Raw genomic sequence first — 27,965 nt, forward strand, 5'->3', positions numbered from 1 at the left:
GTGCCAGTGAATCAGTGTCATATTTCATCGCTCATTTGAAAATGCACCCAGGGAGAAGTCAGCACATTAGGCCTTTGAGTCTCACTGACTAGAGATCAGTCTCAGTGCCAGCCATAACCCAGTTGCTGATTTCAGTTTTATTCAGAGTAAATTTAGATTGTTTGTGTTTGAGTCTCACTGACTCTAAATCAGCCTGTGTCAGCCATAACCCAGTTACTGTGAAACCTCAGGGAAAAGTCTCAGCTGATTAACACTGTGCTGGTTATTGGGTATTACAGGGTTATACACAGAGGACCCATTCAGAGGATGCATTTACACAGTAACAGATAATTATATACACTGCAGTATTGCAGTGTCACTATACTCACCTCTGGGACTGCTGAAGACCACTGCATCACTGGTCAGTCCTACAACCTTAACATGCTAAGCAAATAATGAGGAATAACTCCTAACCTTCTTAGTGTCCATTAACAACATCTTATTACATATGTTGCACCTCTGAAGAGGATGCTGCTTTCTTTACAGACAACTTAAATTTAAAGTTTATATAAGCATATTCATATATAATATTCATATATATTCAAACTATTTTCTCAGCAGGTGTTACCTAAAATAGATGCCTTCACTCAAATCGTATAAAAAAAAGTAGAAGGCAGTCAGGAGGAGCTGTTTTGGTTTATTTATTGAATTTATTAAGACGCTACATCACCCACCAAGGTTGCTTTGTTTTAGGCAATGGACTAGTTCCCTATGAAGTTATTTTTGCAATGATCTGTTTATTGTAGTTGTCTTTTCTTTATGTACATACAAAACAGTGGAGCCAATTGTGGTTGCATTGAAGTGATGAAGAGTAGCAAGTTTCTGTGGTGGTCTTCACCATGTCACTAGCCCCAAGACTCCTTTTTTCATCCACTCAGACACATGACGTTTTCACCTTGGCCGGGAACACGCATTAAACACCAGTTACACGCACACGCATGGAGGTCCATACACAGCTTAAAAAAAAGAAAAAAAAAAACAAAAACACAAAAGGGTGAAGGGTACTTTGGATGGTGCAAGCCAAGACAGTTTTAGCCCAAAAACACTGATCCAAAGGAGGGGGAAAGAAACTGACCCAAAAAAACCCTCCACTTCTAACTACTTACACAATAAGAGTCCCTTTTTGGAAGGAACAAAAAAAAAAAGCTCTCGTGTGTTTCCACACTCAGATGAAGCCAGAAACCACATTAGTGTTAAAGCTCCACCAGTACACAGTGCATTACCACGGTCAGACTGAACAGAGACAGTGTTATGGATGTATGAAGATCCACACACAAACATATTCAAAGACATGGAGGGGAAGGAAAAGATACAAAGTGGAAGGGCAGATGCTGGAAGGTAGTCATGGCTTTTCTTTTTTTTTTCTTTTCTTTTTTCCTGAGGGTGGAGGTTATATGGACAGCAGACACTCTACCCCATCCTTCTGCCTGGCGTTGTGTTTATGAGTTTTAGCCAGAAAAACAAAACAAAACAAACAAACAAAAAACAGAGAAATGACAATACTCCCACAGGTATAGCTCTCTCACAGCTGCAGACTACACTACTGAACAGTTACCTACTGCATCACCATGGTAACCAACGTTTGAAGATTGTGGTGTTGCAGGGTCTCAGGAACAGATCCAGATGCTGTTCTAATGCTAGTTTAGGTCTCTAGGTCTCTATCAGGATGGCAGGATTCTCTGTGTAGTGAGCAGCCGCCAAATTCAGATACCAGTCGCTCTAAACAGTGTTTCTATGGCTCTTATTATACATGTACATGAAATGCTAATGCCTGAAGGCCCAGCGCCTGCAGTGGTGTGACTGAGGAGCAAGCTTTTTTGTTTTGGTTTGGTTTTTGTTTTTTAGAATCCTGATCACTTCTTGCTGCTCAACTCAAAAAAGACTCAGTCAACCCTACGACAGTGTTCATGTGTTCACTGGGCAACTCAGTCTTCATCAAACTGCTGATTGACTGCAAATTAAGAATTTGATTATTACTCTTCCCGTCTTTTCTGTGAATGAGTGTTTAAAACTCCAGGATTAATTCAACCGGTCCTATGTCAGAAAGTGTGCACAGGAGAGCTGATCACTAGTACAGCACATCCAGTGAGATCCACTAGTTGATGGCTGCCTGAAGACTTTGGACTTTAAGGCCCAATACATATATATTATTAAAAGTCATATATAATCTCATCTTTAGTATGTGGATCATTAAAGGAGAAAAGGGGAAGCAATATCTACTGTGTTTTTTTTTTTTTGCAAGTGTTCTCAGCTGTCTGCAGATGTGTAAACCTAATACAGGTTTTTTCTTAATGACAACACTGGCTAGTTTGAATGACACGTCAAAATCAGATTATGTGTGTGAATATATAGGTATATATGAAAGGAGTCAGTCAAACCAGGGAAGGTAGGCTGAGGTTATAATGAAGACGCTGGATAATGATACATGCAGTAATCACTGCCTTTGGATCCCTTTGGATGAATTTACTGATTAAACTTAGAACAGAACCACAGGATCTCAAACTGTTTCATGCTATACTTTTTCCAATGTGATCTTTGTTCACCAAGCCTTTCCTCAGTTCTTTTTAAGAGTCCATTCAACCGCCAACAAGGACCCTGTGATTTTCTTTCCTCTTTCTCTCCCTCTCTCTCTCTCGTTTTTTTATAGCTAGCTTTAAAAGGACATATACACAATGGTTAATTCAGCCTTTGATTGGTTTGGTTGTCAGAGACACCTCACGCCACCTAAACGGTTTGCTTATCATTCATTCGCACACAAACGATGTCACTGCTCCACACAATGATTTGTATGTGTGCAGCAGAGACAGGCAGAGTATTACACAGAGGGTACAACATAGTGATCAGAAGGCAAGACGTGAGTTTGTTGTTGTCGTTACATAATCAAATAGCTCTCTTTACCATTACTTTAAACACTCTACATAAACCCTTATTATATTGCATTCTGCTCTAAACAAGTCCCATTCTTTCCTGTTTCCAGAGCATGCGGCCAACTCCATGTTTGACTGTTTGTACAACTGTCCATCTATCTGTGTGTGTGTGTGTGTGTGTCTATGTTTGTCTGTGTGTATATGTGTTTGTGTGAGTGTGTATGTCTGTGTGCCTCTGTCGGTCTGTCTCTACAAGGCCAGTTTGCCGATGATGACTCCGATGACGAAGAACAGCACACACAGAGCGATTACACGGGTACTAAGCCCCTCTTCCCGGACGGTAGAGCTGGAGACATGGGAAGAGGTGGCGGCAGAAGTTGTAAGCGTGGTCTTCCTCTTCCTCAAACCATCATCCTCCTGAGAGAGAGACAAAGAGAGAGAGTGATGCATTAGTCTAAAGTGGTTGCCATGGGTAAAATCAAATGACAGATCACTCATGTTTGCATGGAACTGGTGGCACATGAACATTCTATATACACTTAATTTGTCAACAAAGCTGTTTATACAATTAGAAAGCCAAAAAAAGACCCTCAGGTTGACAGAACTATCACTGGAATTGTTTTTGTTATAGGAATTATAACAAAAACATAATTGATTCATGGCATCACAGTTTGTTGACTTGAGGAAAAGGTATAATCTGACCTTTATCTGTCTGTTCTCCTCTCGGAGTCGTTGAACCTCCACCTGCAGTCGCTTGCACTCCTCCATGATCTTCTTCACCTCTCCGTCATCCAGTGAGGCACTGGATGATTTGGGTAGAGAGGAAGCCTCTAACTTTGACACAGAGGAGGATAGCCCCTTACTGCTCTCGTTGTCATGCTAGAGAGAGAGAGAGAGAGAGAGAGAGAGAGAGAATGACTAATTTCTCAATAATCTCTTGCAGGGTCCAAGGGAGTGTTTTCTATTATGACAGTGCTTACAGCTTTTTCATTCTCAGCCGGCAGCTCAAAAACACATCTCAATTTAGAGTCCATCAAGTCTTCTGGTTTTGCCTCTTTCCACTGTGGAGAAAGAGAGAGAGAGAAAGAAAGAAATGCGAGATAATTTTAGATAATAAGTACATGGAAAGATTGGGATGGACAGAAAAACAAAAATCTCCTATCGTCTCTCTCTAAAATAGCAGTGAGACAAAAATACTACAAAATCAGCACTCTGATCTTCTCCACATGTCACTGGCTTAGCAGACGTCTATACAATACAAACATGTCCCTCTAAATCTCTTCAGCTTCAGTCTGCTGTCTGTAAATGTTGTTTTTAACTAGATGAAAAGTTGGAAAACCCCTCCTGTGATTTCAAACAGAAAGCTCTGGAAGCTTTTAGAAGCTCTACTCATGTAGGAAAAATACACATCCTAAATCCAACAAAAGAAGCTCACAACCTTGCCCAACAGCATGAATCATCTTAAATGCATCAGATCTCGAAGCTTGCTTCAAATCTATCAACTCTATCCAACAACACTCGGCCGGTTATGTTTCTGCTCTGTAAATCTGAGTGGTCACGTTACAATACTCACCACTCCCTCCATGTCCCCCATATTTGGTGGAGCCAACATGGATTGCACCATGAACTTGTGTTTGCTCTTTTCATTCGGGTCATAGTCGAAGGGCTGGAGCATGACTGTGGAGCAGATAAAAGCACAAGGGTCAGATTAGTGTAAAGACAACGTGCTAGGTGTCGTTGCCGTTGCCATGGCTCCAACAGTGCTTTATATGTAAATGGCCTTGCTAAATTTCTTCCCACACATTGACCCCGACCCCCTTCTTGTGGAATTTTTTTTTTTTTTTTTTTTAATTCCACAACTGAGGAGACATTTTCTATTAGAGAATAAATTCATAATTTCCTTGTAAAAATTGTTTTTTAAATGTAACAATTTGGTCAGATGAATTGTTCCTGATTTCTGTGTTTAGTTCCTCTAAGCCAGTGGTTCTCAAATCCTGTCCTAGGGCGCCACTGTCCTGCACGTCTTTGTTTTAAATCTTCATTATCACAGTTAATTGAGCTAATCAAGGGCTTGATTAACTGATCAGTGGAATCAGGAGAATCAGGAGAGTTAAAACAAAGATGTGTAGGACAGTGGCCCCCCCAGGACTGGAGTTGAGAAGCACTGCTCTAAGCCAAAGTGAAAACCTGATTATACACATACCAGAGACATTGATGGAGGTCCCTGCGTCGATGATGCCGCTGTTGGGACGAACACAGTAGCGACGAGGGGCAGTGGTTTTCACCTTAAAACACACATTCCTATCTGTGGGGTTTGACAGCTTAAGAGTTGCTGTGACCACATCTGTAAAGGGACCTGTGGAGAGAGGGAGAAGAATGCCCATTTCAATGCATCCTCTGGTTCATGTAAATTTCTCCACTTCCTTGTTCCAAAGAATCCTGGTAGACACATGCTTTCTGTGAAGGCGCTCCCTACCTCTGCCTCTTGGCATAACCTTTCACTCCTTCTATACCCGTCACCACCTTCTATACCAGAGTTTCTAGTTTGTTGCAAGGAGCAGACCACTAAAGTCACCAAAAGGAAGGAACAGAGGAGAGCACTGCTATTTTAATGTATAACATGTAACTTGAGAGATACAGAATTGGGGGTGTTTTCATACTCTATCCCTTTCAGTCAACAGAGTTTTCATGTATTAATGCTTCAAACAACCTCAGACCTATCTAAAAATAACTGAACTCAGACCATGTTAGCAAATGGTCTGAGTTTGGTTTGTTGCAAATTTATGGTGCGGGTCTCCTTATTTTCACAACTGCAACACAAAACTTCAATCCTTCCGTTGTTTTTAGAACTGTTTTTTTTTTTTTTTTTTTTTTAAATATATATATATAACCTTTTTGTTCCTCACAACTATCATTCAGTTATGTTGTCCAAGTTCCAGCTGAAAGATGACAATTTGAATGTTAAGTGTGCTGAGACCAGGCCATAAGTTGATCAGGAGATCCAAGTCTTTTTTCAAATATGGCAAAACAGCATGGAAAATGAAAACAAACTGTTCTGTTTCTGAGCTGCTCCTTTTAGTATGTTTAAAGCATACTGACTTCTAACCAGCACCTACTACTGGAACCCTAACCCTAACGCTAACGGGCAGTGGTTTCAAATTCGAGTATTAAGCGAGTACAAGATGTCAACACTGAAGCTGACAGAGTCTAAGAATTCCAGCGCTGGCCGACAAAAATAAAAATACTGGAGTCGATATAGCCTCTCGAATGAATGAACAAGACCACTGCGTGCAGTGTAATGTTCGATGATCCACCAGCCTCATCGGAAACATCTGCAATTTCTCAGTGTAATGGACAGGACGTTCACTTAAAGCCCTTCATTTGATAACGTCTGCTAAATTCGCTCTACTGCCTGCCTTAATTCTCTTTAATGCTTTTACAAGTCTAACTGCCAAGTAAATGACCGAGACGGAAAAAATGATTAATACGCTTTGCGAAAGATAAAGTGGAAACTGCCACGCAGTCGCCTTATCAAGTGGCCAGCGTTAACGCTAGCAAGCTACCGCCATTTCATCATTCATTAATTCTAGACTATTATTTAGTTACTCCGCTAACTAAAACGTTTCCTATTTTGTAGGCGTTTTAACCGCTAGCTTAATGAAACCGGAGAAATGTGCCTTCATGACAGGCGGCCTTAACTTACTTTTCAAAGGCCATGATATCATATCACAGCTAGCTTGCTAACTGAGGAGTGGAATGCTAGCGCGGATAGCTTAGTGACAGGATAGATGAAGCGCATCGGGCCATAATGCTAGAAGTACTAGCTAGTGTCGTGGCTACCTATAAGCCAAGCGTTTCTTTTTTTTCATTCAAACCTTGCAAAATTAGTCACTTCCTCGAATAACTGACATATTTTTAATGCTTTGCAAGACTAGTGTTATGATATCGGGCTTTCTCAAACGGCCAACATGAATAAAACAGACCCTGACAGGCCCTATCCAAAAGGCTCACCTCTGAATTTCAGTTCGTGTTGTGGCTCCAGCAAAAGGACCTGATCTTGCCTGGCCATATCCCAGTGGTTTGGAAGACTATCTAACGGACACGGGCGCTATATCAATTCTGTTGCACGTATTACTGTCGAAATATTTTACGCAGTTTTGTCCTGCTTCAGGCCAGAGACCTGATCACCGTCGCTTAGCTTGGACAGCCAACAACAGCTGTGTGAATACAGGAAGGAGGTGAGAAGGAGGCTTGACGTCATCTGAGGGCTTGTCTCAGATGTGAGGTGTGTCCCCGGCTCAGAACAAACTCTAGATAGATGTGCGTTGTTGTGGATAAACGCGCTAGAGGGTTTTCCATGAAACAGGAGTTTTCATGTAGCCGTATAACTGAAACCAAAGCTCTAAACTGTACATAAAAAAGAGAACAGCAACGAGACGTTCCTAATGCACACCCTCGACTTTTAGATTAAGCCATCCCGGTAATTTAGAAATCTGCTTTGTGAAATACTCATCTGTTATCGGAAATGTAGTAATAGCCTCCTTAGGCGATCTGCATGAGGTTTCGATTTGGACGGTGGAACAATAGTCCATGACTGTTTTTACAGGTTTACCAATGATGAATATCAGCACAGTTCCATGTCACTCTGTTTGGAATGACATACATGCGAATCTCGGTTGTCTATGGTACAGACCTATTTCATTTTACGCCAATAGCGATGTACAAAGAAATTTCAGATATGGGTTTGTAAGTGCGTTCGGATTGCTAAAAGGTGTTTCTACCTCTTTTTGCCGCTGGTGGGCACTCTTCTTTAAGTTGTGGTGCGAAGTGCGGTTTTACGTAGTACTGCAACATTAGATAGCACAACACATCTGTGTTGAGTCTTCATTAGCTTTGAAAGTTGAAAACACATTCTTTTTTTTTCTTTCTTTTTTGTTCTTATTTTTTCATATACATAAATGTGTGTGAGAGCAGAGCTATGAATATCCCTGTTGTTGGATAAAATGCATGACGTCTGTTTCGTTCATAATTATGTATTTAAATGTTTAAAGCTTGCAACTTTGCGAATATTGTTCAGATCTCTCTCAGTAGAACCTAAGTCAAAACCCGGCTTAACGTAGGTAAACACATTATGAAATAATCTTACATTCAAATCTGAAAAGAAGTTTACAGCTTTAATTTCGTCTGACAAACAGTTCATGTTTAGAAATAAGTTTTCCGACCTAAGGAAAGAACGTTTAAACAAGGGGGAAGGTTAAAGCTAAGCTTGTTGTCTAATGTCATTTGCCCTACCATGATATGAACCGTAGCAGAATGTGGTGAATGTCCTTGATTGTTTAGAGATGCAAATAAGTTTTGAGCTAGAGAAGGGAGCATTTCTTCTCTGAACACAAATAATGATAAAAACTGAAAATAAGTTCCTTACTATGTGTCTGCAAAGTAATTAATATGGAGAGAAACTGTTAATATATTACTTGGATGAATTTCCTCTTAAACATACAGTGATGTTTAAGGTGTTCAGGCAGTCTAAAAGCACTGATTAAATCAGTTGTTTATGGCCACTGCAGTGAGCTGCTCAGTCCTGAGCTGCTTTTCTGACTCACCTCCTGAGCCTTCATTGACACCCATTTCATACTTTCTCTGATGTACTTCAGGACAATGGGCAATAAACAGTGATGGAGGACTCAAAGTGGTAGCCTGTGTTAGCTGCAGAAAACGCAGTGTATTAGAAACCACAGTATTCAAACACTTAACAAGGTTAAATTCACATTTAAACTTAAGGTTATTTTACTCTGATCTTAATGCAAAACATACAGGTGAATGATTTTCTTGTCATGTACTGGTTTGTACATTTGTGCAAAGTTGCTACCATTAGACCTAACTGGATATGAATATTGGTGGCCATGACATGGGGATGACTGAAACAGAACAGGCATTTGACATATAATCAAAGCATTCCAAAAGGTTTAAATCTCAACTAGATTGCTCATGTTAGTCAGGTGTATATATGGTTCGGAGTGTGCTACCAACCCAGTAAATGGAGACTTAATACATGCATGGCCATTTGAAAAATTGAGATGAGGTGGACAGAATGAACTGGACTCAGTGCTCTAATGGACAAAAGTTTCTTTGTTGCATTTCTTTTCAGTTATGGAAGAAATTTTTCAGATGGTAATCTGTCAACTGAGCTCATGTTCTGGATCAAATGCAGTCATTGACAGACTGTTCACGTCAATCAAATCTGAGTTTCAGTGTTTATTTGCCTTGGCTTGTTTCCTTGAGTATTTGTTTGTAGGTATGTGTGTTTTCTGTCTGACTTTCTTTTTCTTTTTGTTTATGTAAGAGATTCTCTGCTAACATTTATCATAACTGATGTGTCATTTGGACATATTTTATTTGTATGAAAGACACCAAGAGACCGGGAATGTATACTGACTTGGAATCTCAGCACAACCTGTTCTACTGTTCCTTCTCATCAGGAAAAAACCTAACTAAAATTTTCCACGCATGGTAATCATATCAGGACACCCAGACAGAATTTGCTACACTGGCAAACCACCCTATCTGGTCACCGTCCACTAAACTGAGCCCGAAATTTTATTATGATGAAGTAACCGTCCAGATGGCCTATTATCTCTGTTTATCTCAAAACCAGTTTCACTGTTTCCCTTCAAATTGTATTAATTAATGCTTTGCTAAATGAGTGTTCATATTTATATGTTTAGATGTCAAATATTTTCTTTCAAGTGCAGTCCATGGGACCAGAGCTCTGCAAGTCCATGTTATCGGTTTGTTAATGAAATATCTATGTGTGTCTTTGACGAGAATTTTAATAAATGAAAGTCATTTTATTATGGGTTGTGGTTATTATCAGCACTGCATGTTGGAAGGAAATGTATTGGTGGTTTTATTCTGTTATAAATACTAGATTACTAGACCTTAACCTTAAATCTTAAAGCAGACTGATATCTCCTTGTTACTGAAGCACATACTCACTGATACACAGAGACACAAGTTTAGCTTAAACATAATTTGCTGCATATATTTGAATCCAGATGAAGCTCACACATACACAAACAAAAAATATTATGACTAGTTTTACAGTACCATACTGCTAAGTTAGGGCCTGACAGACTGTGCCAACACTGATGGGGACTGGCCCAAATATAATGGGCTGACTGGGATGCGTCTGTCTGAGTCTTTTACAAGCTACACGGTTCTCTTGAAAATAAATTGCCTCGATTTTTGTCCCAAGCAAATTTCTTACATGCATGCTGACTGGAGTTGGTCCAGTGTACTCAGATACACCTGTAAAGCCTAGTCTTTTGAACTAAAGTGTTGGTTGTTTCTGCATTGTGCATAAGCTTGGATTCAGAGGAAGTTCATGTATATATAAACTAAAAAAGGTGCTCTGCACATATGAAAATAGGTATGGAGTACAATGCTGATAGGTCAGGACCTAACCAACAGTGCCAGCACTTGATCAGAACTGGCCCAAATCCAGTGAGCCAACTGGGATGTATCATTTTAAGTCTTTTCCATGTACTTTTTTCTCTTGAGAGTGTTCAGTTGTGTCTTAGGCAACTGTCTTACATGCATGCTAACCACCAGAATCTCCTTCACAAAGAAGACACTATAAGTCTGTCAGCCATCTGTCAGGATGTATCAAATATTTGTCTGTATACTGTCAGAAATCCAGTGTGTGTTCAGTAAGAAAATATTTTGCACAACAACTGTTGAGTTGCACAGCAACATTTTTCTACTTGTTTATGAGAAAGATTTTGACTTCCCAGAAGTAGCTGTTTCCTACTTCCTTGGTTGTTGAATCATATAAATAAAAGATTGCTTAACTGTCATCCTCATCACCTTGACTGACAGATTCAACAACACAATGCTTTCTTTCAAGTTCACTCTCTTTACCTGTAAGTAACTGATATTATCACAATGTTCTGGAGTACGCTAATCATATAATAAAACAGTTTTATAAATGTTCTCTCTTGTGAGAGCAAGAGATACAATGATCTGAATAAGCTTTACTCAGTTTAGTACAATTTCAGAGAAAAAAAACTGTCAAGAGAGGCCTATGTTTTTGCGATACTTTGCAACTTGATTTATAAAATGCTGTCTTTGTCTTTTAGTGCTGGTGACTGTCTTCAGTTTGCAGACTTCTGCAGGTAATCACAAATGTACAATATTTTAGTCTTTGTTTATGCTGTCTCTTAGAAACCAAATTATTGGACTACTTTAAAAATTTGGTGCAACACCCTAATTCAGCATCTGAAGTCTTACAAATTTTCAGTTCCAAATCATTAGCTAATTATCATCATTCTCTCTTCAAAAGAAAGCTGAGTAGTTTTTGAAAGCTCACATATTTAAACCACATATTTCTGAAAGTGCACAGTATTGGTTAAATGCAGGAAAAAAATAGATTTTTTTCTTACTTTTGTTTTTTAAACACTGCTAGTATGTTAGAATATGTTACATTCCTAAATTTCAACATGTTGGAAACAATATAGTATTCAAACATTTAACAAGTTAAACTTTACATTTAAATTTACATTTAAGTATTTTTTTTCTCCTGATCTTAATCCCAGGTAAATTGTTCTCTTTCCATCTGGTGGTCTGTACATTTGTGCAAAGCTGTTACCAAGGTTTGGGTCAGATTACTTTGAAATGAAGTCAGTTACTGAGAACAAATTACATGTCAATTTTTGTAATTAGTAAAGTAATCCATTGGATTACAAAAAAAATAATCTAATCTGAATGCTTTTGGATTACTTCAAAATCATACACTGAAAATATTGCACCTCATACTGAAAAAACGGAGGCAGCCACAAAAATTTTAATTCCACAAATATTGTTTTTTCTCTATAAACATCTCAAAACATTTTCAATGCAAATAAAATGCATTTTGCATATTCAGCATTTACCGCACTGCGCCACCATGGCGGGGACTGGTCCATATAATTGGGCACTCAGGGTCAGCAGCAACTTTGCATCGCCACCCGACCCGTCTTGAAACACGGACTAAAGAGTCTAACACATGCGCAAGTCAAGGGGTGTGAGATCCTCATCCTGAGGCATTTACAGCTGGTCATACTGTATGTCAGACGCACTTTTCATGAGTTAATAGCATTGGTTATCATGAAATAAGTTTCATAATTTTAAAATTACCATATTTTAAAGATGTAGTCTAAAATGTAAACAAGTACTTCTTGACAATGTAACTATAGTCTGACTGCACCTTTTTTCAAATGTATTTTGGGCACATTAGAAAATTTATTATTTATTTACTCATTTTTTGTAATGTGATTATGTAATCCCGATTACATGTAAAGTAATGTAACATGTAATGAAAGCATTCTGTTACATCTAAGATTTATCAGGCACTGTATGATAAACTTCACAGCAGAGCAAACATTGCTTCCCCAATTACAGTGCATGGACAATTAAAAAAAGATGTAGATTAAAGGTTCAAAGTGAAGAACTTCAGAAATGCATACGGTTAACAGTGCAAACACTCACTTGGAGCTGGCTCATGTCTAGTGAGCTGGCTGCATCTTTCTTCCTTGTTACTTTGTTCTCTTGAAAGTGAACTATCTCAGTTTCTATCCCAGGTAACGTTGTTATATGCAGTCTGGATGGAGTTGGCCCAGGTCAAGTGTGCCAGCTTGGAAACTTCTTTAAAGCCTAGTCTTTTTAACCAAAGCATCATTTTCTGAACAGTAAATACAGTTGGATTCTGTGAAAGTTCCTGTATACACAAAAAATGAACAATTAAAAAAGATGAAGATGAGAAATTCTAAATGAGGGACTTACAATAATGCATGCAGTACATGTATATCCTAAATATGTAATCTCATACATCCCAAAAGGCTAATATAGCATACAGATAATTGAGATAGTAATTATGAAGAATGTGTTTAGTAATTACTCAAAATGTGTTGAAGTAGCTTGGCCCGCCTGTTGAGCTGTTTCTTCCTTGCTGAGAGCTTGATCTGCTTTTCTCTTCCATGCAGGGTGTAAAATTAGCTCCTGTCAGTAATGAGAAATGATTGTACATTTTCCTCTTGGCAAGGAAATCTTACTTGGATTTTTGCCACATTCACGGGTAGCTGGAGGCAATACAAATATTCAAATATCCAGCAAACCTTCGAAAGAAACCAAACCAGAACAAAACAAAACAAAACAAAACAAAACAAAACAAAACCAAACCAAACCAAACCAAACCAAACCAAACCAAACCAAACCAAACCAAACCCCACTCAAACTGTTAATGTCCTGAAGGACTTTTATTTAAAAGGAAATGAAGCTAACATTGGCTACATTGGCTAGTGAACAAACCGAAGCAATAAAGTTCATTTATCTCGATGTGCTGCCACAGACCTGGTGCATTCTTAAGGGCATTTACCCCCCCCCCCCCCCCCCCCCCCCCCGCCCCAGTGAAGAGAATGCACCTCATCTTGTGTCGGCTGTTTAGTATAGCAACAGAGGTACACTTGTCTTTTAAGTAAGGCTAAGGATGGTCTTTATCACTATGATTGGCAATCAAAGTTTTGGCGCTCAAACCCTTCTGTGTGTGTGTGTGTGTGTGTGTGTGTGTGTGTGTGTGTGTGTGTATTATTCGCCAGAGACAGTCATCACCTGCTATGGGTTGGTCCAGCGTTTGAGCTGTGGTGAGTTTTCTGTGATTATGCTCTGCTGTGTTACTAAACCTTCTGCCACGGAACAAACATTTTACACTACTATTTGCTCTATTACATTAGATTTGACAAACAGGCCTTGCAAGTGTGGTACTCTACTGACTGTTTTCTGAAAGCCAATCAACTGAGCTTTTACTGTCACAAGACTGAGGCTGAGCCCTTATAATTGTGACTGAGTTTGGGGCTGCCCATCGTGTTATAAGAGGTTAAAAAGGTTTAAAACTTGATGAATTTTGATTCTATGTGTTTTATTAACCCACACGCAGATAGGTTAAAACAAAGAACAACTGGAAAAAACGTAATAATAAACGTGTTTCTTTGTGAAGAGTCCAATATTTCCAGTCAAATCCTCTTCCTTTATTATACAATGCTGCATATTAAAGATATACAGATATATAAAAACTTATTACGGCAGTGGATGTTAGCTCCTAGTTACAGAGAGATAGCACCTGTGAACCCTAAAACTAAGACAATGAACACATTATGAACACTTCAACATCCAAACAAAACGCATGACACAAAAGGGTCCACTGTAAAACAACCCAGCCAAAAACAACTTTCTGAGTTTAATACTGAGGTTATTTATACATTAGAGTATTGCATTCTTGTTTAAATGATCATTTCAAGTAATAATATTATTGTTGTTAATATTAAACATCATTAAGCTTTAATTTGTAAAATATCTCCAATCTCTCCAACCCATATGTCTCCAGAGGATGGAGTGATCATTGTGCAGTCAGCTACATATGGACGGACAGATGCAGAAATCTGCAGTAGCAACCGACGGCAACAGGAGCTGGCCAACACAGACTGTTCCCGTACGGTTCCGCGCATCTCAGATATGTAAGTACTTTCTTTTGACTCTTTGAATCTTTACATCACTCAAGATCTAAGGCAGATATGTGAGAAGGACAGAAGAGATTAAATGACTGATATTCAAAGTATTACATTTTAGGGACACCTTTGGAAAATCATAGTGGTTTGGGGAACAATAGTTGTACATGGTGACATGTTACACGGTTATAGTAAATCATTGTTTTTGCCTATTTATTGTCCACCAATGGTAGTTCAAATTTTATATTAAATTCAGGCACTGCATATATTAGAGGTATAACTGGTCACTCTTTTCATGGTTCCATTTGTGCCTTGGTTTTTGGGCCATGGTTTGGTTTCAGTGCAAAGTTTTAGTCAGACTTTGTGCAATGCTGAAATATTTGTTGAAATCTCTGCAAATTCTACATTTTGGATTTTGATTTTGCAGGTATAAAGAAAGTGTACATTATGTTTTGCAAACTGCACACTGATAAAAGTCTATGAAAGAAATGGTGTTCTTGCATTTCTCACAGATGTAATGGGAAGAAAGTGTGTGAGATCAATCCTCACACATTCTCTCTTCCTGACCCTTGTTTTGGAACCTACAAGTATTTCACCACAATCTACACATGCGTTCCAACTCGTGAGTGAAGTTTAATTATTTTTATGTCCGTCCATTCTTACTTGCTTTAAAAAAAGCTTAAATGAAGGAGAGCAAGTCTCTCTTGTACCGAAGGTTATATGATACCACAGCATTTTGAATGATTGAGAAAATGAAACAGGGCTAACACAAAGTCATTTCGAACTACTTATTAAGATGACCAGCTAAACTTAAGAATATTTATGATTATATGCAGCACCGAGATTTACAAGCAGACATACCTGCCCAGCTAACCCTCCTGTCATCACAGATGTGACCATATGTGTTAACACCCCTGATGTCACAGACGTGATCATTTGTATTAACTCTCCTGTTGTCACAGATGTGATTTTTTGTGTTAAATTTCATGTTGTGGCAGATGTGATGAACTGTTTTTTGGGAATCTAATTTTGTTGATTAAAGTGAACTTGTACTCTGTCCTTTATAAACATAAAATCAAATAGCTCAGTAGTACATTGTTTCATGATTATAGCTGCAATAAAAAAAAGTGCTTTCATAGACATAAGTTCATTCAACTTTTTTTGGCCAGGTTGTACAGTTATTAGTTTCTCCTCTCTGCCTCTTCCTTGATCTTTCACATCTTGCTTCCTGCTCATTTTGAATAACTGTCTATGATAACAGTACTGTTTTTTTCCTCTAGAGACCTCTGTGACATGTGAGGGTGGATATAGCACACTGGACTGCGGTAAGTTATTTTTCTTTTGTTCTTTGCCCACTCTAACAGGTCTTGAGTTCACATGTTCAATCTCAAAGTGAAATGTTGGTCTGAAAATTTACTAATTCAAATCAAACATACAATTCAAACATAACTGAAATTATATCTTCATATTTACCTTATATACACCAATAGCGATTTACTGTTACTGACTTGTCTCCAGTGAACATCTCTTGGTGTCTACGCATTCCATGGCATTTACATTCAGTACAAGCAAATTATCTCTGAGATTCATGCTTCTTAAGCAGTATCTGTTACTTAAGTATGGTAGTTTCTGAGGACTGAATGGACCAATATAATTAGTCAACTTTACTGTCTATGTTCTATGCTGGTTTTCGTTGAGTGATCATTATGTTTTCATATTTGAAACATTGTTCATCTTGGTGTGTTGTCAGGGTTCTGTTGATTATTCTTTGTGGTTTTGTTTTTGTCTTATATAAAATCAGATCATGATATGATCTCAAAATTTACAAATACAGTACAGCCAAATGATTTTGAAATACATCTATGTCATATAATGCACTCAGATGAGATGAACATATATTTCCAGCAGAAGTAATGCTTATAGTGACAAGGACAAGGAACTGACATATTCATCTTCCAGTGGCAAAGGCATCACAAACCAACCATAGCCATGGTCCATGTTTTACTGTGTTGATCACCGGGATTAAAACCTGTGGTCTTCCTATAATTCATATTCTGCCATGTTCACGACAGAGAACTTTACCTCTATGTTAATGTATATGACAGGTTTTATGAACTACAAAAAAAGAAAGATTTTGTTCTTGTAGTGTGGCCAGTTTTGAAAAATGAAAACAAAAAATTAGAAATCAACAACAACATGTAATCCCCATCTAGGTTCTGATGTGATTGAGATTATCAGCGCAAATTATGGACGCACAAACACCACAATCTGTTCAACCGGACGGCCGAAGTATCAAGTCACCAAAAGCAACTGCTTCGCTCAAAACACCGTGGCTAAAGTTGCTGAGCAGTGAGCTACCTTACAAGTTTACACAGAGGAAATCATCAGTTTAGAACTACTCATTAAGATGACCAGCTAAACTTAAGACTCTTTATTATTATATGCAGCACTGAGATTTACAAGCAGACATACCTGCCCAGATTTTATTATATAGTGGAGAATAATGTTTCTTTATGGTTCGTACTGGCCCAATTTCCTTTTCCCTTCTCTTTTAAAGGTGTAATGGAATGAGTAGCTGCGATGTGTATGCATCAAACAGTGTCTTTTCTGATCCATGTTATCTGACCTACAAGTACCTGGAAATCTCTTATTTCTGCATTCCACGTTCAACAAGTGAGTGCTTTTTAGTACTTTGATTCTTTCTGTCTTTGATCTTCTTCTTCTTCTTCTATTCTTTGTTATATTCACTTTTTTCTTTTCAATATTTTGATGAAACTATCTGAATCGTAATTGACTGGTTCGGAATGTGGTACCAACCCAGTGAATGGAGATTTCAAATCCAAATTGTGTCTCTCTAATTCTCTCTCTTTATTTTTCTTTCTCTCTCCTTGAAAATGCAGTCACTCTCTAGATTGAGTCTTTGAGAGTTGACTGATATGTATGCATTATTCATATTTTCAAGGCAAATCAGCAAACCTTGCACATTGTCATATGTACATATAATCTTATTTTGTGTCCCCTCTGTAGTGTCGAGTGTGACCTGTGAACACCATACCATGGATCTAACCTGTGGTGAGTATACTCCTCTAAAAGAGTCTAACACAAAATCCACTTCCAGCTTTTGATGCCGATCAGTTTTATCAGTCTTAGTTTTTTAAATTTATTTAGTAGTCTTGAGGTCTAATGCACTTTGCCGGTTGAAGTGCTACTGACAATAACTGGAGTTCTTTTCTTATCCAGAGAATGGTCGCATAAAGATCCACTCTGCCAATTATGGGCGCACAGATTTGACAACCTGCTCCTACAGGGTCCCCAAACGTACGGACTGTCACTCATCCAAGTCATTTGGAATTGTGTCTGAAAAGTAAGTTTATCTTCTAGCCCCACATATGCAACAATGCACAACATGTACATCTTTTTTTAAACACCTGTGTTACAGATGACTACGTCTGTCACTGTTAACACTCTCAAATCCATGTGTCCTCCCTCTTTTGTGTCTTGTTTTCTTTCTGTACACAGATGTGACGGTAAGAGTCAGTGCTCTGTGCGTGCATCCAACAGTGTCTTCTCTGATACCTGCGCTGGAACCTACAAGTACCTGAATGTCACCTACTCGTGTTTTTAGCTCAACGGTAATGCTCGGTCTGCCTTTCTCAGGCTGCACATGCTGATGTTTTTGGGAGAAACAACTTGGACTCAGTTTTCAGTCATTTTTCAGCCTCATCACTGGACCAAACACAAGGAGATTTCAAACATGGTTCTACATATAGGGAACTTTATATAACTCGTTTCAGAAGTTGTCTCTGTGAACATCATTCCTTATGTGGAACAAATCTTGTACATTGTATGAGATGTGTACTTGTAATATTCTAGTATATAGATAGGACAGGAGAATTCACACAAATGCAGGTATTTAATTGGCATCAAACTTGTTTCTCCTGAAATCATTTCTTGTGTAGAACAGTTACTGCCGATTGGACATGGTTTATGATTGTATTACTCAAGTAAGTCAGAGCATTTTGTTCCACTTGGCCAATTGTGAGCTTGTCCCAGGTGATTCTAAGACAGATAAACAGACTTTAACCCATTGTTTATTCACAGACTGTCTGACTGAGACTATTATCTGTTTTCTTTCATAGATTAAATGGGGAGCACCATCTACCTGAAGAGATCAGCTCCATCCCCATTGTTCCCATAAGTCTTTAGTTTTGTGGTGTGGTAGATTGGTAACTGTGCTTTTCTATTCTAACAATGAATCATTATATGTCCATTCCTATTGTTTCCACTAGTCTTTAGAAAATGATATACATTTAGTTTTACCCTTTCACCTTCAGTTTTATGCTTGAATATGTATGTGTTGGTGGTGTTGTGAGAATTGTTGTGAAAAGTGATATCATGTGGGGCTTTTTCTTTCCTCTGTGAAAACCAGCTAAAATAATATAAACCTTTCTGTATTTGATCTTTTTTTAATCTTTTGGTCACTACTTGGCTGTGAACTGAGCTGGGTTACACTGTGAAGAGCGCACTGAGGACTTTGTCTGATAAACATCTGTACGCTGTATAAGATTTTCCTTCTGCAAAAACACTATTTGCACACTTGTGTTTTGCAACCATCTTCTGTAGCTGAATCAGGGTAAACAGTCAGTGGGTGACATGAGAGAGAGTAATTGTTGGGCTGGAGATTTAGTTTGTGATAGATATTAAAACTTGTCATGCTCTGTGTTTTGCGGGGAATGACTATGCTGACTGGTGTATGTCATTTTGCTAGATACATCAATAAACATCTGCGAGCTGCAAATTCTTGGGATAGAATTATTATGGAACCTGGGATCTATTGGATCCAGCCCTTGTTTTTACATTCTCTCCCTCTCTCTGTCTCTTTTTTTTCTCTCTCACACACACACACACACGCACACACACACACACACACACACACACACACACACACACACACACACACACAGAATGATGTAAGATAGACCAAGCGTTCACATCCATTTTTCCTTTAAAGTTTTATTGTTGGGCAGCCATTTTCCATACAAGTCCAGTAGTAAAAATATGAACTTACTCTGTGCAGACACCCAAAGTTTTAGACCAGTGTGGCTAAGAATGGAGGCCATGTCTTATTCTCCATTTGCACTCACAGCTCTGGTATAGTATCCCACCTCACACTGATATACAAATACATTTTCCATGCTGTAATTCATGTAAATTTGGAAAGAATTTGTACTTTATTGTTACAATAGCCTTGCACTCGCTCAAGTTACTGAAAAGCTTTTTGCCTCAAGTCAGTGCTGTTGATGCATTAATTATCCAACTGTTAAAGACAACAGCTTTTACTCATCTCGCTGCAACACTTTCTCAAGAATGGAAGACATTTTCATTTCTTATTCTGCCCATAAGTGTGTATCGGCCGCCACAATTTGCCAACCCTTATATCTTATCACTCTCCAGGAAGAGGGATGGAAGAGGAAAATGAACTCTTACTCTTTTTCCATCTATAGCTCATTCCAACAGATGGCATTTCAACGTGCTTTTATTTTAAAATCAAGAATTTTAAAGAATCAGGAACCATCAAGATAAATTTGAGAACCTTTATTGAAATGAATAATTCTCTGTTGTAACACCAGACATTTTATGCAAGAGAACTAAATGTTGTATATAGGATAAATGTATTGCTTTCATGTCCAGTCTATCCAAAATTCATAACAATGAGATTTGTGACTTTGAGAAACAGAATGGTCCCTTGGAGACCATGCAGAAGTATAATTTTCTGGATAACAGTGATGCCCTTCTCGCTTTGCTTTGTTTAAACATCTGGCAACATCATGGGCTGAACTCTTACGACTTAGAACAAGTCAGCTATTTTATGATCACCCAGACAGATCCAGTAGACTTTCAAATTAAAGCTTTCTAAGCGGCTTGCTTTGACAGATGCGGTCATACACTGCTGTTGGTTACTCACAGAACCTTCTGATATCGATAAAGTCTTACTGAATTATTACCCACAGCTTTGCATATCGGACATCACAGCCAAATTAGGAGAAATCAGTGTCTTTTTATATCCTACTTTGTATACCCCTGATCTGCCCTCTCTCCACAACTAAGACCAAAAGAGTTGGATGCTCTGATTTGACTTGGGTGATAAAAAAAGGAAGCCATTTCTTTGTAGAGACAGGAAACTCCTGATCTAGTTGGCATTCCGCCTGATTTACTATCAGAGGTTTGGGATTCATTTAGCTTTCACTGAGATTGATAATGTCAAAATCGAAAATTTCCAAATGAATTTCTAATGAGGCATAGCTAGCCAAAGTACCATACTATGTTGAACAAGCCTTAAGTTAACATTTAGACAGAATATTATTGCCCTACTGGATAACAATTGCAGCCGTGAAGAGTGTACCGAGGACTTTGTCTGATAAACACCTGTAGGTTGTACACAAGTTTCCTGTTGCAAAACTGTTTATACAAATATGGTTTGCAAGCATTTCCTGCAAATGAGTCAGGGTGAAACACCACTGGATAACTCTTTTGATGTCAGTGAGATTAATCTGTTGGTTGAGGGTTTATGGAAGGTGACCCCCCATATCAAAAGTAAAATTAATTCCACAAATTGGAAGTTGATGAACTGCTTAATTTCTTAAGATGCTATGCCATGGAGAAGGCAGGACTTGACAACATTCACAGTCAGACCCCTGCCAAACCGGCACAGTACAGCTTGCCATGATGTCTGATCTTTGTCTTAGCTGTTGCACCACTTCAAGTGAATTTTGCCACCTCCATTTAAGCAAAAGCTTCCACCCCCCCCTCCCCCATCTAAAACTACTTTGACTCAAAATAAAACAAAGTCTTCGTCTTTGCCGGCACAATTAGCTCCGTCCCAGACAAATTGTCCATCATGTTGCTGCCTCCCAGGGTAACGTGACCTTCATGAGAAATTTTGCCATAGTTTTTTCCTCATACAATGACCATACTTTGGGCCACGCCCATTTCTAATTAACATATATTTACATGTTGATGAACTTGAAAATGAAAAAGCAAAGTGGGCTGTGAAAACCAAACAAACCAAGATGGTGCCATTCCTCATTTGTACTTTAGTTTCCATTTTGACAGACATAGCACATCTATCTCTACACTTGAAAAATTTCTGTTAGCTATTTATTTTAATTATGGCCATGCTATTCTGAGATGATGAAGAAAATGAGATGTTTCAAGTTTAGTTTGCTTATTAGTCAGAATATTCACACACACACCCACACACACACACGCAAAGACCATCCATGGCCTTACTTAAAAGCCATGTGTACCTCAAGATGAGGCAGAAGGTTTAGTAACACAGCAGAGCATAGTCACAGAGAACACAAAACCCCACAGCTCAAATGCTGGACCATCCCATTGCAGGTGATAACTGTCCATGCAATTGCAAATAATACACACACACACACACTCACACACACACACACACACACAAACACACACACACACACACACACACACACACACACACACACTCACGGACCAAGCTTTTTAAATTCATTATTATGAAAACACCCTTTTCTGAATTTCAGCAGCTGAATAGCAAGGTTTTCACTCACAAATAGTAACTCCTCTTGATGCCTGTAAATGTATCGCTTAGTCCACACGACCCCTCAGTTTTCCGACCCATAGATACACCCACTGAGGTCTTTCTCAAAGGCAATGTGCTGACATGTTCATGAACAAATTGTTCCTTTGAACCAGACCTTTGAGGTGAACAGTGGAAGCTGAGTCACATCTCCAAAAGATCCCTGACTTTTTAGTGGCCTGTCTGGCACTATCTGTGTGCATGGAAGCAAAGTCAATGCATTAACTTCACTATTCACAGGTATAACATAGCTCTAAATGAAACATGAATTAAGAAAGCAGTTGATACACCCATCTGGTTTAGTTTAACATAAATAACATAAACCTAAAGAGAATACTGCCTAAAAGTGACTGTAGTCATTTACTAACGCTTATGCAACAACTACAGGCAAAGTGGTATCTGTGATATTAATTAACATTTGTATGTATTTCTGACATGGCAACAGTTCTGATATGCATACACTGTTATTTAACATAACCCCAAAGAGAACGTTTAGAAATAACGATGCCTAGGTGAAGCAACAGTTCTTAGACACCTGTTCTGTTCTGGTACAGTCCATTATTGTCACAGTGATGTAATAAAATAACATCAGTGATGCATTAATAAGAAATACTTGAGCAAGACATCTTCAGAGCACTAAAACAAATTACCATAGCACACACACACAAACCATCACTGTTATCAGCATTACTGCAATTGAATGTAAATGATGCTGTAGCTGTTATAGAATATTACACCATTATTGATTTCATATCTGCACACCACGTATTTACTATTTTTTTATATCTTCACTTTTCTTTATACATTCTCCTTTCAGACATCCGTCTGTTTCACTGACATTGAGTAACTTTCTGCTTAATAAGTAACGAGTGAATATCTAAAACTGCGTTTCCCTTTAATTTTTTCTGTTTATAATCTATAGTTTCTTATGAATATTGTGAAACATGATATTTCACAACTGGCAAAGCTTTCATATTTTTGTGCGTGACTATTTCTTTTCTTTACTTTCTTTATATCTTTGATTCTCTCTCTCTCTCTCTCTCTCTCTCTCTCGCTCTCTGTGTGTGTGTGTTTCCTGTTTCCTGGTCTCTAAATCCTATAAAAGGTAATATCATAAACATCCTCATCACTTTGACTGAGAACTTCAGCAGAACAATGGTGTCCCTCACACTCACCCACTTTACCTGTAAGTCTTTGCTTTGGATCTGTAATGTAACTGTGTAGCCAAAAGTTTTAAATAATGTTTTTTATACACAATTCTTAACTGCAGTTTTTAATGCTATTTAGTAATTCAATAATTCTATACTCACTGCACTGATATTTATACACTCAATTTGATCAAAAAGTTTTAAATACAATTTAAAATTTTAAATACATCTTTTTTTTTTTTTTTTTTTTTTGAAAGGTATGAGATTTGATATGTAACATACATATGGCTCGCACTGGACAAATAGGCTGAGCAAAGTTCAATATTTATGTCCTTTCAGAGATAAACCTGCTGGTTTCACTTTCCTGAATTATACATGTTTTTAGTGGGACTTTCTCATTGTCTTTCAGTGCTGGTGGCAGTCTACAGTTTGCAGATATCTGCAGGTAATCACAAGATACCATACTATTTAAGTCTTTTGTCAGCACTGTTTCTTAGAAACCAGGTTTTTTTCCTCAGAAACAATTGAAATTACCTGATTAAAAAAGCATCACAATGCCGTACAAAAAAGGAAAAAATTCAGATTTCCTTTTATTTCTTTTAAATAGCAAGTATCGCTCACTGCTAAGGTCAGCAATTAGGATGTCACAACATGCAGGTCCCGATTTAAAACATAATGATCATAACAACATCACAACAACTGGTGAAGCCCAGTACACAGTCTCAAATAAGGGTTCTACTTTACCACTGAAACATCTTAATAAGAAGGCACAAGTCACTTTGAAATGAATTTCAAAATTCAAATTTATTTAAAGGGGTTACACTCACATATCTAGCTCATCTCTAATGCCATTGTCTGAAGAACACTGTAAAGATAGACGATATCTTTACAAAGTCATCACCAATTTAAAAAAATTCTTTACATGACTTCAAACTGAATTTAATTTAGTGCTGTGTCCAGTCTTTGGTGTGGGGTGTCAACTCATTCTGCTGTCTGTGTTAATTACTTCCCTTCATGAGCAATAGTTCAGTACCTCATCCATTATCCAACACATTTGATCTGTGGGAAAAATTATGATATGAAAAAGAGAAACAGAGAGAGCGAACAGTCTTACCAACCCTAAACTCAGTATTTACAATCTACTTCTTTGAAACTAAGTGGTTCACTGGATCTAATACTTCCTGTTTTTGCAAAAGGGACAGGAAAAATGATTAACATGACACGCAAATATTGGCTACCTAGATGATTTGATGTCCATTATAAACAAAAGGTTAAGAAAAAGTACCTCTTTGTTTTTACTACATAGTTTGTGCATTCCTAGTCTCTGAGTTAGAGGAAAGTTTTATGGCACTCTCCTTAGCCTGCCCAGGGCGACTGATTATTGTCAATTTGTAACTGGCTCTTCTTGAACCCAACATTGTAAATTATTTCTTACAAAGGGCTTGATCCTTAAATTTATGGTTGAACCATCTCAAAATCCCACTTCTAAGTACTTCAGTACTCCAATAGAGTTGAAACACATACATTTGATTGCCTACTATTCACAGACCTTTTTATGCTTTTGGTCTGAGTTACATAATCTTATGATACATAACATTTCTCAAATGAGCCAGCCAGGGAGTGCTACTAGCCAAGAAGATTTCCACATCTTCCTCCATGCTGCACCTTGTGTGTCTAGTTGTGTCTGCAGGTGAAATCACTAATTTTTCTATTTGGATACATTTTTGCCATAAAACGTCAGTCCTGAGATTTTTTATGTTCTCTCAGATGCCCTGAGTCAGGTCTATCCTGATAAACTGCCACCTCCTTTATTTGATGTGACATGTGCAGTGCATTCGTTTCACAATTGGCATGAATTTAATCTGCATAGGAACCTGTTCACTCCAGCTACATAGAGTGCCAATGTGGAACGGGTTTTGAGGAGACGCAGGTGGATCCGGTGCAGACTCAGTTGCTATGTAGCTAGATGCACAGTCTTACAGATTAGATTCAGACATGATCTTCCACCTCGTCACTAAGAACAGTACAACAGACTGTACTTGTAAAGGATCACAAAGTTTTCTTATTTAATATTCCATTGCCTATTCTTACTAACATATTCCTAGCCTCAAGGCAAAAGCCATGAATAAAGGTGAATGTATTTTGACATTTATTTATTTTGCAGTCACTTTTATGCAAATCAAGAGAGGCAGAACAGAAACCGAACATGTAGCCATTAATGAGCTGCTTTTTGTGCCCGAGATCAGAAGCAGATCAGGTGCAGTTGCGAGTTTGTGGGTGGAGAGAATCTTCAGGTTTCTTCTGGGAGCAGTTATCTGAGGAAATCACATAACACTGGCATGGTAACCACGGGGGTATTCCAGAAAGTGAGTTTAATGAAAACTGTTAACTCAGAACAAGCAGTAAACCTCCTAATAGAAGAGCCCTATGGCTTTGTTTTGCTAAGAGAATGAAACCATAGGGCTCTTCTATTGGGAGGTTTACTGCTTGTTCTGAGTTAGCCAACTCACTTTCTGGAATACCCCCAAGATCTCCTAAACATCTGTTTATGTTGTAGGATTATTTATGCATGCAAAATATGAGTGTATTCACAAAGATCTGAGAAACAAGTCTGGCGCTGCTGGCTGCAGTTGTCTACTCTGTTTCCTCCTTGTGCTTGTGTTGCATGTTTGGTGACTGTGATACTCAAGCTGTTCTGTCTCTTTCCACTAGAGGTCAGTGTGATCTGTCAGGGTAAACAAAAAGAACTGAGCTGTGGTAAGTCATTCGTCGTTTGTACTTTGTCAGCTTATGAGGCTCTGAGATCAAAAGTTCGTTGTCAAAGTTAAATTTTTGATCTAAAAATGTATTATGATTCAATGATTTTGACATGACATCAAGATAGATATCCGAAGCAATGTCACAGCTGGTTAGAGAGACTGGATGCATTTGCAGGTTACTTTCAGTTTATTTAAGTGGAACATGAACAAAGATTTCTTGGAACTTACAGATCACAGATTTAGGTCTCCAGGCAGGCAGACAGGCAGACAGGCAGGCAGGCAGGCAGGCAGGCAGGCAGGCAGGCAGGCAGGCCGACCGACCGACCGACCGACCGACCGACCGACCGACCAGTCTGGCAACTCAGGCATTGACAATTCCACACAAAGAAACAAGGGAAAAGCAGGAGTATTTATACCAAACAGAACAGGACTGAACTAACTGAAAACAGGTGGAACCAATGATTCAATTAACAAGATAAACCAAGGAACCCAGGAAATAACAGATCTTAACCAAAATTAGCTACTAGAGGGGGAAAGAGAGGACCAGGGTGTGACAAACAATGATCTGAGATGAGGCAAATGCGAGCAAATAAATAAACAAACAAATAAATAAATCTGTGCATATCCAGTCTGAAATGGTGTGAAGTTATTCAGTGAAGTTATTTTGTGGAAAAAAAATGCTTATGAACCGCCTCATAGAATCAAACATGGAACTGCACTGAACAAATACCTGTGATCCTTGTCTAGGTTCTAATCTGATTAAGATCTACGATGTGATTTATGGACGTTCAGACAGGACAACCTGCGCTGCTGGACATAAATACGGTCAAATCATCAACACTGACTGTTCTGATCGCAACGCCTACGCTGTAGTTGCTAAGCAGTGAGCCAGCTCACATCTTTATACTTTGCCTGCTGAAATCCCTATTAATCATCAGAGATTTTACTATATAATGGACCATATTGTTCCTGAGTGCCACTATGTTCCACTTCTTTTTCTCTTTTAAAGGTGTAATGGAAAGAACAAATGTTTGGTGCATGCATCAAACTCCGTCTTTTCCGATCCATGTCCCGGCACCTCCAAGTACCTGATAATCAGCCATTCATGCAAGAAATTGTAGATATGTGAGTACAGTTTAGCGTTTTTTTTTTCTCTTCTATTTGATTTTGTTTTTCTTTTTCTTCTTTTTATCATTTACTTTATGTTTTATTGATTTTCCTCTTTCTGATATTTTGATTTGATGAATCCTTCTGAAATTTCATAGTCTGTGAGGTGTGGCACTGACCTATTGAATAGAGATTTCAAATACAAATTCTGCCCTTAACTCTCTCCTTCTTCATCTTATTTTTCTCTCTCTTTCTAATTCTAAAGTTTATATTTGAAAGTCCCTTAATGTGTACACATTTTTGTCATGTTTTCAAAGCAAGTCATCAATTTTTTTCAATTTTTTGTGCACATGTAACTTGAGTTTGCTTCTGTAATTTGCCTTTGTAATTCTGTAATCAGAAAATCCTCATTATTGGATGGAGGGAATTGTATCAATAGATGCACAGAACTGTATTTAACTGATTTTAGATTTATTTCTCACACAGTGCTTGTACTATTTGAGTAAGTCAATACATCGTGTTACGCTCGGCCATTTGTGAGCCAGTCAAGTGTGATCCTAAGACAGACAAACATATACTAAGCCATTGTTTATTTAAAGACTGTCTGACTGAGACAATTATCTGTTTTTGTAGATTAAAGATGGAACACCATCTGCCTGAGGAGACTGGCACCATCTCCATTTTACTATTATTCTTCTGCTTTCTGCTGTGGTCAATTGATGCATATCATGCACCCTGCATGCAAGTTTGCTGTTGCAAAAAAAAAAAAAAATCTCAATAAATATGTGAGCATTGAACTTTTTGGTTAGGATTATTAACAATGACCCTGAAATCTACTGAATCCAACATTTCTGCTTGCACACACACACACATGATTATGAAAT

General features: G+C 38.2%; 2 protein-coding genes across 2 annotated transcripts; one reads left to right on the forward strand and one right to left on the reverse strand.

Annotated features, from left to right (window-relative positions):
* Positions 1 to 663: 663 nt before the first annotated feature.
* On the reverse strand, positions 664 to 7,118 carry LOC115820420 (vesicle-associated membrane protein-associated protein B-like). Its single transcript, XM_030783999.1, has 6 exons — positions 6,918 to 7,118; positions 5,110 to 5,262; positions 4,480 to 4,583; positions 3,887 to 3,967; positions 3,609 to 3,785; positions 664 to 3,323 (listed from the first exon to the last, which is right to left on the reverse strand). Exons 1-6 carry the CDS (start codon positions 6,973 to 6,975, stop codon positions 3,156 to 3,158), a joined length of 741 nt encoding a protein of 246 aa, XP_030639859.1. The 5' UTR covers positions 6,976 to 7,118; the 3' UTR covers positions 664 to 3,155.
* Positions 7,119 to 11,850: 4,732 nt separating this feature from the next.
* LOC115821427 (L-rhamnose-binding lectin CSL2-like) lies at positions 11,851 to 27,095 on the forward strand. Its single transcript, XM_030785255.1, has 9 exons — positions 11,851 to 11,863; positions 13,538 to 13,582; positions 14,323 to 14,452; positions 14,956 to 15,065; positions 15,724 to 15,768; positions 16,657 to 16,792; positions 17,963 to 18,060; positions 26,722 to 26,857; positions 26,984 to 27,095. The coding sequence occupies exons 1-9, from the start codon at positions 11,851 to 11,853 to the stop codon at positions 27,093 to 27,095; spliced, it is 825 nt and encodes a 274-aa protein (XP_030641115.1).
* Positions 27,096 to 27,965: the final 870 nt, after the last annotated feature.

This window comes from Chanos chanos, chromosome 9 (assembly GCF_902362185.1).
Source record: "Chanos chanos chromosome 9, fChaCha1.1, whole genome shotgun sequence".
NCBI classification, from domain to species: Eukaryota; Metazoa; Chordata; class Actinopteri; order Gonorynchiformes; family Chanidae; genus Chanos; species Chanos chanos.

Bases quoted from the DNA above. Each gene is read 5' to 3' on its own strand.
- LOC115820420 (XM_030783999.1), bottom strand. From the start codon at position 6,975: ATGGCCAGGCAAGATCAGGTCCTTTTGCTGGAGCCACAACACGAACTG. The intron at 3,786-3,886 runs GTAAGCACTGTC...CTCTCTCTCTAG, and splicing joins CGGCTGAGAATGAAAAAGCT to CATGACAACGAGAGCAGTAA. The intron at 3,324-3,608 runs GTCAGATTATAC...TCTCTCTCTCAG, and splicing joins AGGAGAACAGACAGATAAAG to GAGGATGATGGTTTGAGGAA.
- LOC115821427 (XM_030785255.1), top strand. The intron at 13,583-14,322 runs GTGAGTTTTCTG...ATATGTCTCCAG, and splicing joins GGTCCAGCGTTTGAGCTGTG to AGGATGGAGTGATCATTGTG. The intron at 14,453-14,955 runs GTAAGTACTTTC...CATTTCTCACAG, and splicing joins GTTCCGCGCATCTCAGATAT to ATGTAATGGGAAGAAAGTGT.